Source organism: Panulirus ornatus, chromosome 53 (genome assembly GCF_036320965.1).
Source record: "Panulirus ornatus isolate Po-2019 chromosome 53, ASM3632096v1, whole genome shotgun sequence".
Lineage (NCBI taxonomy): Eukaryota > Metazoa > Arthropoda > Malacostraca > Decapoda > Palinuridae > Panulirus > Panulirus ornatus.
In genome coordinates this window covers 18228889-18242600 of record NC_092276.1, presented here as the reverse complement: position 1 = coordinate 18242600, position 13712 = coordinate 18228889, and the positions used below count along the sequence as shown (strand labels likewise).

General features: G+C 38.5%; 1 protein-coding gene across 9 annotated transcripts in view; it reads right to left on the bottom strand.

Moving 5' to 3' along the window:
* LOC139765282 (uncharacterized) overlaps positions 1-13712 on the bottom strand; it is a 152518-nt gene that overhangs the window by 71925 nt on the left and 66881 nt on the right. For 3 of the 9 annotated variants that reach the window (XM_071692644.1, XM_071692643.1, XM_071692645.1), the window contains exon 14: positions 464-2014. The exons of the other annotated variants lie outside the window; for them this stretch is intronic. In XM_071692644.1, coding sequence (XP_071548745.1) covers positions 699-2014 — 1316 coding nt within the window. In that variant the 3' untranslated portion in view covers positions 464-698. Of the gene's footprint in view, positions 1-463; positions 2015-13712 lie in introns of those variants that run through there. 9 annotated transcript variants of the gene reach the window in all.

Genomic DNA, 13712 nt, shown 5'->3' with positions numbered 1-13712 from the left:
ACACCACTAACTCATATCACAGTGCAAAGTCACAAAACTGTCTTATAAAAGTTATCAACAATAGTCTCATCCTCATGAAAGTAAACATTTCATATACCTTATCCAAACCCATCAATGGCACAGGCACTTCCTACTTTCTCTTAAGAGCATTCTCCACTTTCCATGCCACTATAAGCACACCAATATTCAAATGTACTCTATTCAAATTACAAGATAGGACATTTCAAGAATTCTAGATTGTTCATGAATTTTCAAATCACTGCAGGTAATCTACTAATGATTCCCATTCAAGCATTCAATTATTAGCCAGTGGCTATCACACCTGTGTCGGCATGCATGCATATATACTGAAAAAGGGGTACTCATTATATACTCATTAGGAGAATTCCCATCAATCAAAAACATAGTGAATCATCAACAGCTTTCTATAACTGATCAACAAATAGGAAAATCAAATACAATATCATTATCTGTAATACTTTTCCAATGAGGTTACTACAAGAAAAAGGGCACTGAATGTAAACAGGATTTCTTCCTATGCTGCATACTGGAAAAATGAAATATCTTTACAAGAATATAACATGGTACAGTAAAATTATTGAATATATACTTGGAGATAGTGGACAATATCAACTAAGTACAAAACCTTAAATAAAACCATGACTATCTTATGTTATTCATTCATATATCTTAAATATTCATCCAATATGTACTGTTTTCATATGGTCTGTGAGGAGATCCTGCGAAGTGAACATTGTGCCACAATCATTACAATGATACACATATATAATACTAACATGCTGTCTAGGAAGCTCTTCTCCATGGTCTTCAACAACAGCTTCAACAGCTTTGACACAGTCTTCTCCTACAAGCAGTGGCTCTTGAGTCTGATAAGCAATAGCCTCTGAACCTCCTTCCTCAATGATGTGTTCCACATCTGCTGTGTACATAATTTCCTCTCTACCTAATTCTTCATCATTTAGTGGTTCAGATTTGATTCTAGTGTATACAATTGAACTTACTGGAGTTGACAGAGAGGAAGCATCAGATTCTACCTTAATTTGGACTGGCTGGTATCCTTCTGAATGGACAAGATGCTTGTGTGCACTTAGTCCAGCATCACTGTGGAATTTATAGGAACACAAATCACACTGGTATTTTGCATCTGAATGATCAGCACGTGCATGTTTCTTCATGTGACCTCGTAAATTGAAGTTTGTCATGAATCGTGCTCCACAAATATCACATATAATTCGCTTATCATTCAGATGCACCCCCCTTATGTGTGTTCGTAATGACTTATTAGTCTTGAAAGCAGTCTGGCATATGTCACAGTTATAATCTCGTACATCAAAATGACTTCTATAATGGTCTTCATAATACTGCTTATGATGAAAGGCTTTCTTACACACATTACACTGGTATCTTCCTTCATTAGTATGTAGAGCCATATGATTTCTATAAGTGTCTGTAGTTTTCAGGGCCACACCACAAAATTCACAGGTGTAAATTCGATCATCTGAATGACTTTTTAAATGTCTTGCCAGTTTAGCCTTTGTTACACCCTCATAATTACAAAGATTACAAGGAAACTGTTTAGGATCCCCATGCTTATGCATACGGTGAACTCTTAAGCCAACTTTTTGGGTGAAAGTTTTCCCACACTCCTCACACAAGTGACTCCCAGTCCATGGAGCAATACCTAGATGTATGTGCTGATGGTGTCGCTCCATTTTTAATCTGGTGGTGAAAATTTTGTCACACTTGGGACAGTTATAAGATCCTCTTAGCCACCTATCATCACCGGCCTTGCGCGCTCGTTTCATCCACTGTCTCCGTCTCAAACTGCTGTATTCTTGTATCTTAACCATGCCTCTTTTTGATATACTTATTTCAGTTTTGTCAAGTTCCTCATTCTCATTGTTCCCCACCTCCTCTTCCTCATCACTATCCTCACTCCCTGATACCCTGTCCACCTCCCGTCCTCCTGTTTCTCCCCCAAGACATTCTCGCCCTGGAAGGAAGAAACACAAAGTATGAGGGAGGCGGACGGAAACATACTATACAATACTTTTAATCCAATATATGAAACAAATCTCTTGTATGTTTTAAGTAAATTTTGTTGAGCTAACAGAAAGAACTTGTTAAAGCAATGCCCAACAGGATAAAACAATGATTATCAAATGGATTAAGATATAATTATTAATTTCAAAGCAACATATGCTATCACTTTTTATTTCTAAAGAAGCATGGTCAGATACTGTAATTTGTTCCCCAATAAAATTAACTTGACAAAATGTTTTGTTTCTTAAACTGAAAAAAGTTTTGCCTCTAAAACTGATAGTAGAGAGAGCACCTACCTACCAAAAGGTACTTATGACAAAATTTTACCAGAGGTAAAACTAGTGTGCAGCGCTCACTGTGTATACTCTTTGTTTCACAATACTGCCCTGATGTTCTCTTGTGCCACACACAATTACATATTCATCCATCTTGGGTTCATCTTAAGCCATCTGTCTAATCTTCTCTTACAGATTTCTGTATTTACTCCACAAAGATTTTTCTTTGCGTGGAAAATTCTGGAGTCTTTTCATATGTCCTGGTGGTTTCTTGAAAATTTCTTTGTTTTGTGTCTTTTAACATATTAAAAAGAATTCTTTTAGATTTAACTACCATATCTTTGATACTGTTAAGTTTATAATCCTTAGATAATTTCTTGAATTCTATTCATCTATTTTCATATTTTGATTATCACATTTTTCTCTTCTTTCTAGACCAGAATGTTCATGTTTTTTCATTCTTAAGTGATAGCCAGTGCATTCCATTGCCTACATTCTACTTTCAAAGTTTTTCTGAATTCTCTTCAACAAACTAATTTCAACTGGTTTTGTTAGTAACATTTTCATTTTCTTTAGCTGAGATGGCATGGGCAGGTGAATGCTCTTGATTGATGGCATGGGCAGGTGAATGCTCTAATCAAGGCCATCTCAATGACACCTGTACTTGGGTAATTCTACCTCTGTATTCCCTGTGTGTTGTAAAAGGAGACTACAGGGGGTGGGAGTGGGAGCTGGCAATCTTCCCTTTCTTGTATTTCAATTTCTCAAAATAAACTTAAGAAGGAGCATACTGGGGAGCATTCATCCTTCTCAAAGGCTCAGATTGGGGTGTCTCAATGTGTGGATGTAACCAAGATGAAAAGAGAGGAGGGATAGGTAGTATGTTTGAGAAAGAAACCTGGATGTTCTGGCTCTGAGAGAAATGAAGCTCAAGGGTAAAGGGGAAGAATGGTTTGGAAATGTCTTGAAAGTAAAGTTAAGGGTTGGTGAGAGGACAAGAGGTAATAAATGAGTAGCACTACTCCTGAAGCAGGAGTTGTGGGAGTGTGTGATAGTGAACAGAAATAAATTCTAGATTGATATGGGTAAAACTCAAAGTGGATGGTTAGAGATGGGTGATTATTGGTGCATATGTACCTAGCCATGACAAAAAAGATAATTAGAGGCAAGTGTTCTGGGAGCAGTTGAGTGTGTCAGCAGTTTTGGTGCAACACACCAGATAGGTATCTGACTATTTGTAACATCTACATTTCTTCCTGACTCTGAGAGAGGCTAGGTAAGGGTTTAGCATGTTTTGTTGTATATTCTTTCTGAATATGTGGATAATTATCAGTTCATACATTAGGTAAGAGCCTACTGAAGAGATTTATACAGAAAAGTACATTTATTACCTTGACTGCCATTTCCCATATCAGCAAGGTAGTGCCAGGAAACAGATGAGGAAAGACCCATCCAGTCATACACACACACACATATATATGTACACGTACATATACATACACATACATATCAACATATACACATAAACATACACATACATAGCCATATACATATATACACATATACATATTCAGTTGTTGTTCGCTGATGATAGAGCGCTGGTGGCTGATTTGGGTGAGAAACTGCAGAAGCTGATGACTGAGTTTGGTAAAGAGTGTGAAAGCAGAAAGCTGAGAGTAAATGTGAATGTTATTAAGGTTATTAAGTACAGTAGGATTGGGGGACAAGTCAATTGGGAGGTAAGTTTTAGATATTTGGGAGTGGTTTTGGCATTGGATGGAATCATGGAAGCTGAAATGAGTCACAGGTTGGGGGAGGGGGTGAAAGTTCTGGGAGCATTGAAAAATGTGTGGAAGGCGAGAACATTATCTCGGAAAGCAAAAATGGGTATGTTTGAAGGAATAGTGGTTCCAACAATGTTTTATGGTTGTGAGGCGTGGGTTATAGATAGGGTTGTATGGAGGAGGGTGGATGTGCTGGAAATGAGATGTTTGAGGACAATATGTGGTGTGAGGTGGTTTGATTGAGTAAGCAATCAAAGGGTAAGAGAGGTGTGTGGTGATAAAAAGAGTGGATGAGAGAGCAGAAGAGGGTGTATTAAAATGGTTTGGTCACCTGGAGAGAATGAGTGAGGAAAGATTGACAAAGAGGATATATGTGTCAGAGGTGGAGGGAACAAGAAGAAGTGGGAAATCAAATTGGAGGTGGAAGGATGGAGTGAAAAAGATTTTGAGCGATCGGGGCCTGAACATGCAGGAGGGTGAAAGGTGTACAAGGAATAGAGTGAATTGGAACGATGTGGTATACCAGGGTCGACGTGCTATCACTGGATTGAACCAGGGCATGTGAAGTGTCTGGGGTAAACCATGGAAAGTTTTGTGGGGCCTGGATGTGGAAAGGGAGCTGTGGTTCCAGTTCATTATACATGACAGCTAGAGACTGAGTGTGAACGAATGTGGCCTTTGTTGTCTTTTCCTAGCACTACCTTGTGCGCATGCAGGGATAAGGTTGTCATTTCATGTGTGGCGTGGTGGCAACCGGAATGAATAAAGGCAGCAAGTATAAATTATGTACATGTGTATATTTGTATGTCTGTGTACGTATATATATGTATATGTTGAAATGTATAAGTATATATATGTGCATGTGTGGACGTGTATGTGGGTGGTTTGGGCCATTCTTTCATCTGTTTCCTTGCGCTACCTCGCTAATACGGGAGATAGCAACAAAGTATAATATATATATATATATATACATATTCATACTCACTTGCCTTCGTTCATTCCTGGCACCACCTCGCCCCACAGGAAACAGCATCCCCACCCCCTGCGTCAGTGAGTAGCGTCAGGAAAACAGACAAAAAAGGCCACATTCATTAACACTCAGTCTCTAGATGTCATGTGTAATGCACCGAAACCACAACTCTTAGTCCACATCCAGGCCTTACAAACCTTTCCATGGTTTACCCCAGGCATTTTACATGCCTTGGTTCAGCCCATTAACAGCATGCCAACCCCAGTATACCACATCATTCCAATTTACACTATTCCTTGTATACCTTTCATCCGCCTGTGTGTTCAGGCCCCGCTCGCTCAAAATCTTTTCCACTCCAATACACATAAAGTAAAAAAAAATACAAATTACTATATCATTCATTCTAAAAATTATTAAAGATTACAGCTGAAGTATGAACACTTGCCTCACCTTGCCTATCTGAATTACATATGTTGTACTGCATCACCTATACTTCCATTATTTTTCCATAATATGTAACTTATCATGGGTGTATGAATTAGTCACCTAGCAACTAAAGAAAAATGTGTAGAAAAATATGTAAACAATACAATTTACATTATCATTCACTAGGTAGTAAGCTGCACATTTTGAATGCTATGATGACCACTCTGCACTGTCCCCCCCTGAACTGGAAATGTTAACTGTACTCTTGCGACTCCCATATTTCTGTTAAAGTATATATGTTAATATTGGAAGTCATGTAATTCATTAAATGTGTATGAATGTCATAAACCCACTGAACAAACCTGTGTATAAAAATATATAAAAAATACAATTTACCTTTCACCAAGTGAAAAATGAGTTATGAAAACAAGCAACATAACCCCATAGTAAGTTTGTAAGTTTTTACTATCTTTTTCTCTGAAAATGTAGATAAGCTTTGGTCATGGATTAAGAACACACTTAAGAGAACCGTTTAAGAAATTATGTGTAAAGATTACAATTACTGTATCATTCAATGAATAAGATGTGCGTTTTTAATTGAGACAACCAACCACTCACCTCCTTGAACCTGAAATGTTTTAAACTGCACACTGCTGTACCATCGATATTTCTGCTAGATATATTGTACTCTATGTAAATCATTGTTAGTGTATAAATCAGTCAAGAACCTATTGAATAATATCACTGCTATGTAATGTTTGGGTCTGTGAATTATGCCATTACTTATATTCAGGAGCTGTGTGAGAAAGATGGTGACAAGTGATGGTGATGCGCATTCTATGCGGTGTATTGTGCGGCTGCATTGGCAAGAAGTTGTGCTGTAGCCTGTTATTTCCATCTCAGTAGAAGGTTAGGATTGACTTTAAAATAGGGAGGATATAATGAGATAGATGAGCATAGATAATACGGTAAAAAAAAATTCTTTTTATTCTATAACAGCTGCATTGACTATAACTCATTATTTGCCATGTGTCTTTGCTGTAGCAATAAATAATATTCAATTACAATATTATCTTTCATTTTCTTCTCTCATAATGGAATATGTGGATAAAACTGGGAAGGACAATAAGATGGGCTAAACAAACAGAGAAGACTTGAGGAACTGCCAGCTTGGTTGGTAGTTAATATGACACACTGTCATGATCCTCCTCAGTTGATACCATCCACATGTCACATAATATTTCTCAAAAGTATTAAATTCAATTCTATGAACAAGGTAGTATTGTAAGAATCATAATTAAAAAATCTCAGTGTGCAATTTGTAAGTGAAAATAGCAACAAATTTCCTGTAAAGTCATACAAAACAGCTACAAAGCAATGTTTACTTTCTAGTGAAGCACGGCTGTGTAGTGGAATGTGCTGAATGACTAAATAATACTTATCTTTATACTCGTGCACTTAAGAGTGAGCGAAGCTTACTCCTATATTTGTTCTCTGCATTCTACATAACATAATCTTTGACATTTCAAGAAAATTAGTTCCTTTCAATCTTGAAATTCCCAAATTTTTTAGGTGGAGAATTTTTTTGTGGATGTTAAAGGGTTACATGAAAAAGCATCCGCCATCCTAGCATATGTCGGTGTTCTGAGATGCAATGCCATCTTTAAATATACATGAAAAAGCATCCTCCATCTTCACATATGTTGGTGTTCTGAGATGCAAAGCCATCTTTAAATAGAGTGCTCAGGCAAGACTTTCCTAATGATTTATTTTTCTTCTTTACTGTGTGAATGCTGCTCTCATTAATACCACAATGGTGGGCAATTGCTGCAGCACTTGACCCACACTCAAGTTCATTCAGTATCTTGAACAGGATAAGCTGGATGCTTAGGCACAGTGGTGACTGGTTAAAGTGGACAGAAGCATAAAAATATACAAGTGACAAACAATGTGTCCTTACTCTTTGAATGTTAATGAAGGACTGATGCCGTGGGCAGTACAACATGCGCAGCATTGGTACTTTATGCAGCCAGCTGGGCTTGCATTATACTATCATAGCTCGTGATGTAATGAAAAAAATAGGAGTAATTTTGATGCCTGTGCTATACTGTAATTAGTATACTGACTTGTGCTATATCGAAACCCTGCTGTACTTTGAAGCCTTTTCTATTTATTCCATGCACCACTACATCCTTTCACAGAATGTTTCATTTTAACAAACAAATCCCATTTCCCTCGTTAGAACCTTCTACTTTGATGCATTCATACTCATTCTACCCACATCTTACACATCTAATCACCATGCTTCTCAAGTATGGTCACCACACAAAAAGAAGCACAAAGAGTTAATAAGGTTCAACAGGAGGGCAAATAAGATGGTACCAGAATTAAGAGAGCAAGAGCTAAGTTAGAAAGAAAGGCTACATGCTATAAAATTTCCCACCTTGGAAGAGAGGAGTAACCTCATTACACTCTTTAAATTTTTAAAACAGATTGAAAATGTGGACAGTGAACAGTTCTTCAAGAGATGTAGGGACAGGGCAACAATGGGACATAACTTGTTCAAAAAATGTAAAAAAGTACTTTTATAGTATAAGCATGACAGATGAATGGAACAGAATAAATGAGGACATAGTTGATGCAAATACCATACACTTAAGATGTATGATAGCAGTGTTGGAAGGGTTAATGAATGAAAAACTCCCTCCCTGTACAGTACAAATAGATATTCATAAATAAGCAATTACAGTGTTGATTCTTCTACCAAAATACCACATTACGAAAGCTATATCTATCTGGCAAATGGCTTTTAATTTTCTTTATCAGTGTTACAAACTCTTATCCTTTGTTCTCTAGGATTTTTCTGTTCATGTATTTAGATATACAATTTATTTATATATTTTTTTTTTTTGTCGCTGTCTCCCGTGTTTGCGAGGTAGCGCAAGGAAACAGACGAATGAAATGGCCCAACCCACCCCCATACACATGTATATACATACGTCCACACACGCAAATATACATACCTACACAGCTTTCCATGCTTTACCCCAGACGCTTCACATGCCCTGATTCAATCCACTGACAGCACGTCAACCCCGGTATACCACATCGATCCAATTCACTCTATTCCTTGCCCTCCTTTCACCCTCCTGTATGTTCAGGCCCCGATCACACAAAATCTTTTTCACTCCATCTTTCCACCTAAAATTTAGTCTCCCACTTCTCGTTCCCTCCACCTCCGACACATATATCCTCTTGATCAATCTTTCCTCACTCATTCTCTCCATGTGCCCAAACCATTTCAAAACACCCTCTTCTGCTCTCTCAACCACGCTCTTTTTATTTTCACACATCTCTCTTACCCTTACGTTACTTACTCGATCAAACCACCTCACACCACACATTGTCCTCAAACATCTCATTTCCAGCACATCCACCCTCCTGCGCACAACTCTATCCATATTCCACGCCTCGCAACCATACAACATTGTTGGAACCACTATTCCTTCAAACATACCCATTTTTATTTTCCGAGATAATGTTCTCGACTTCCAAACATTCTTCAAGGCTCCAAGAATTTTCGCCCCCTCCCCCACCCTATGATTCACTTCCGCTTCCATGGTTCCATCCGCTGCCAGATCCACTCCCAGATATCTAAAACACTTTACTTCCTCCAGTTTTTCTCCATTCAAACTTACCTCCCAATTGACTTGACCCCCAATCCTACTGTACCTAATAACCTTGCTCTTATTCACATTTACTCTTGATTTTCTTCTTTCACACACTTTACCAAACTCAGTCACCAGCTTCTGCAGTTTCTTACATGAATCAGCCACCAGTGCTGTATCATCAGCGAACAACAACTGACTCACTTCCCAAGCTCTCTCATCCACAACAGACTGCATACTTGCCCCTCTTTCCAAAACTATTAGATATTACTATTATTATCACTTCCTATCATTTCTCCTTTAATATCATTTATGGATGCACAAAACCTGGGTTGCTATAGCACATTAGTCTTGACCCTTAAGTGTTAATACTCACTGCTAGATTTAGCAACTTTCATTATGGCCTCTTTGGTCAAGTTTTCAAATTCTGTCTATAAATTAATGTCACCCAAACATTACACTTCAAAAACAGTTTTAACTTGTCTTGTTCACAGTGACGCTTTTCTTGCTTCTTTCCATTCCATGCTCTACACATAATCTTTTACAGCGATTTACTGCAGCAGACTTAGTTTACCTTAGTTCTACCTTTTCATGATTTACTTTATATGGGCACTATTCCATTTGTTTATTTCTATCAAATGATATATTGTTGGTGACACTATATTTTCAAAGAGCCAATTCATATGCTTACTTTTACTGAATTATTACTCTGATGATGTCGCTTCATTTCATGGGCACCTATATTTTGATTTATCTTTATTAACTGACTGCCTTCCTGGTGATGCTTAATCTCAAGAGCACCATTTTTGCTAATCTTTCACAATTCTTTCATACTTGTATGTCATTTCCCACATCAGTAAGGTAGTGCCAGGAACAGAAGAAGAAAGGCCTCATTTTCTCACATCCATTCTCTAGCTGACATGTATAATGACAGCATATCGCCCTCTGTACACCATATTGCTCCAATTCACCCTAACCAATGTATGCCTCTCGCTCTCTTACACATACAGTCCCTGAGATTTCATGATCTTTTTCATTATATCTAACCATCTCCAATTTTTTTTCCCCTTCTTCTTATACCCTCCACTGCTGACATATATCCTCTTTCATCAACCTCTCCTCACTCTTCTCTTCATACATCCAAACCATATCAGCACACCCTTTCTGCTCTCTCGACCATACTCTTCTTATCACCTTGCCTCTCTCTTACCCTTTCATGAATTACTTGATCAAACCACCTCATAGCACATACTGTCCTCGAACATTTCATTTCCAATACATCCTCCCTCCTCTGCTGATCCTCATCTGTAGCTCATGCTTTGCATCTGTACATCATAGCCATGTTTGCCCTCCTTGATAATACTCTCTCTTTCCAACTTTCTTCAATGTTCCCAGAACCTTCACTCCCTCAACCACCCTATGACTCATCATTAATTCCATTGTTCCATTTACTACTACATCTACTCCTAGTTTTTTTTTTTTATCGCTGTCTCCCGCATTTGCGAGGTAGCGCAAGGAAACAGACGAAAGAAATGGCCCAACCCACCCCCATACACATGTATATACATACACGTCCACACACGCAAATATACATACCTACACAGCTAGGTACGTGTCTTTAAATATGTGTAAAATTTGTTTCTATGCCCTTAACAAAGATTATGAGACGTACCAATATATTTTCCACATTTCCTGATTCCTTATGACACTTGAACAGTATTTTTCACTACTAGAAGTGTGGTTTCTTTTATTTTTCATTCACATAAACACTGCCCTATGCTTCCAGTTGTTTAATGTTTCTTTTTTCTTTTTTCCTTTATAACATCATCACAGACCTGTGCACAAATATAAAGCACTGAGAATGTATACATCTAAGGCATATAAAACTGCTGAGAATCTCTAATACAGACTGTAGTTATCAGCATGAGGAGCACCCAGCATTGGGTTAGAGTAGAGTACTAGAGGTTGGAGGGAGGAGTTTGGCATCGCCATAATGATAGATGCCATCTCAGAAGCCAATACGACTTTGGTAATGGAGAGTTATCTTTCATATCTAATCTATATTCATGATATACCTTAGAAGTTTTGTGGTTGGCATTGTTGCTCTAACAGAGTAGCTTTCAAAACGCCTGTCACCACTTACATGGTTGGACGCCAACATTACTTTAGTAAAGTAGTTTGTAATTTCATTTCTAATATGAAATTCATTTTTGAGATATCAATTTCTTTGCATTTCCGGGTCCTCTGTAGCATTACTGCTGAAGATCTTTAAGTCCTGATTAGCTCTTACCTAAATTTCAGCTGAGCATTTCATGGTAAGATTACCCTTGCAATGCTTGGCTTTACTATGAGGCTGGCTGTCATTATGGAGGCTAACAATACTTTTATAACTATCACAGTTCATAGGAAAAGTAAAGAGCATCTTTCCATGCTTTTATCACTTTTTCATGACCTCTTCAGGGTGAATGACACCAGAACAGCACTGAAAATTATATAAACAAAATTGCCTGAGAGATAAAGCTCCTCGCTTGACCCACCAGTACCTAAGGAACATGGTTCTACACATGACCCTGAAACATCTGAAGAACATGGACTCTGATTCAACCTCATATGTAAGGCTCAACTGTCTTTCCTGTTTTCAAGAGGGAACATCAGGAACAAAAGAACCCAGCCTCATCCCCACACATCGTCTCTTGCTGTCTATGTATAATGTACCAAAAAACATGGTATGCCATTCACAGCTAAGTTTCCCAGACTACTTCATGGTCTAGCTTGACTGCTTCATATGCCCTGTTACAGCACAATAACAGCACATTAAACTCTCCAGTACCACATACCACCAATTCTTCCTATCTAATGTCCACCTCTCCTTCCCCTGAGTGTTCAGGCCCCAGTGCACCAAAATTGCCTTTGCTCCATCCTCCTATTTCCTGCTTGGTCTCCTCCTCCTCCTTGATCCCTCTGCTTCTGATACATACATCTCTTTCAGTGTCTCTCTATTCATCCTCTCCACATGCCCAAACCTTTTCACCTCATTCCAGTCAGCCTTCTCTGTCAGACTAAGCTCATAACCACATCTCTGATAATGTCATTTCTCACGCTACCAACCCTCTTCAAGCTATGTACCATCCTAAGACATTTTCAGATCATCCACGCTTTAATTTTCCTTTGCATTTAAGGCTCAAATCCTGCAACCATGTAACACTGATGGGACAACTATATTTTCAAACATACCCATTTTTATCCTGAATGGCAATGACTTTTACCTACACACAGTCCTTAACACACCCAAAACCTAACCCCTCTTCCATCCTATGCTAACTTTAACCCCTATGGTTGCATCCACTGCTCACTCACTTCCTCCATGTGAGGTAGCACTAGGAAAAGACAACAAAGGCCACATTCATTCACACTCAGTCTCTAGCTGTCATGTGTAATGCACCGAAACCACAGCTCCCTTTCCACATCCAGGCCCCACACAACTTTCCATGGTTTACCCCAGATACTTCACATGCCCAGGTTCAATCTAATGACTGTACGTTGACCCTGGTATACCACATTGTTCCAATTTACTTCATTCCTTGCATGCCTTTCACATCCTGTATGTTAAGTCTGCGATCGCTTAAAATCTTTTTCACTCCATCCTTCCACCTCTAATTTGGCCTCCCACTTCTTATTCCCTCCACCTCTGACACTTATATCCTCTTTGTCAATCTTTCCTTACTCATTCTCTCCATGTGACCAAACCATTTCAATACACCCTCTTCTGCTTTCTCAACCACACTCTTTTTATTACCACACATCTCTCTTACCCTTTCATCACTTACTCGATCAAACCACCTCACACCACATATTGTCCTCAAACATCTCATTTCCAACACATCCACCCTCATCCGCACAATCCTATCTATAGCCCACGCCTCGCAACCATATAAATACATTTGGCTGTCCTTCAAAATAGCCACCCCCATCCCTTTCAAATCTTAGTCTCTTACCAATTCCCATTTGGTCTCCTCACTGTAACCTGCAATTGTCCGGTAATTTTCTTCACACTATTCACCTTCCAAGACATTTTCCATGTATCCTATGGCAGGACAATGATTGACTGTTTAAAAGGATTAGTAAACCTCTTGCTGGAAAAGAACATGTGGACATAAGAAGGGCAGATGGAGTGTAGATCAGATTTCTACACTTAGACATATACTAGAGAAAGTTCTAGGGAAAAAGTGTATGAAACCTTTTCAGATTCTGCAAAGGTAAGTGATAAAGTAAACAGGGATGCACACTGGGGAATTTATGACCCCCTATATGGTGTGTATGGAAGATATCTGAAAGCTGTTTAGAGTTTCTGTGATTGAAGCAGTGCATGTGTAAAAGTCACTGGTCTGAAATAGGAATGGAAGTGTATCAAAGTTGTGTGATGTCACCATGGTGATTTTATATTTCTATGGATTGAGCATTACAGGTGATGAGGGCAAGTTAAGGCGATTGTGGTGTGATACTTAACCATGGAGAAACAGAATGG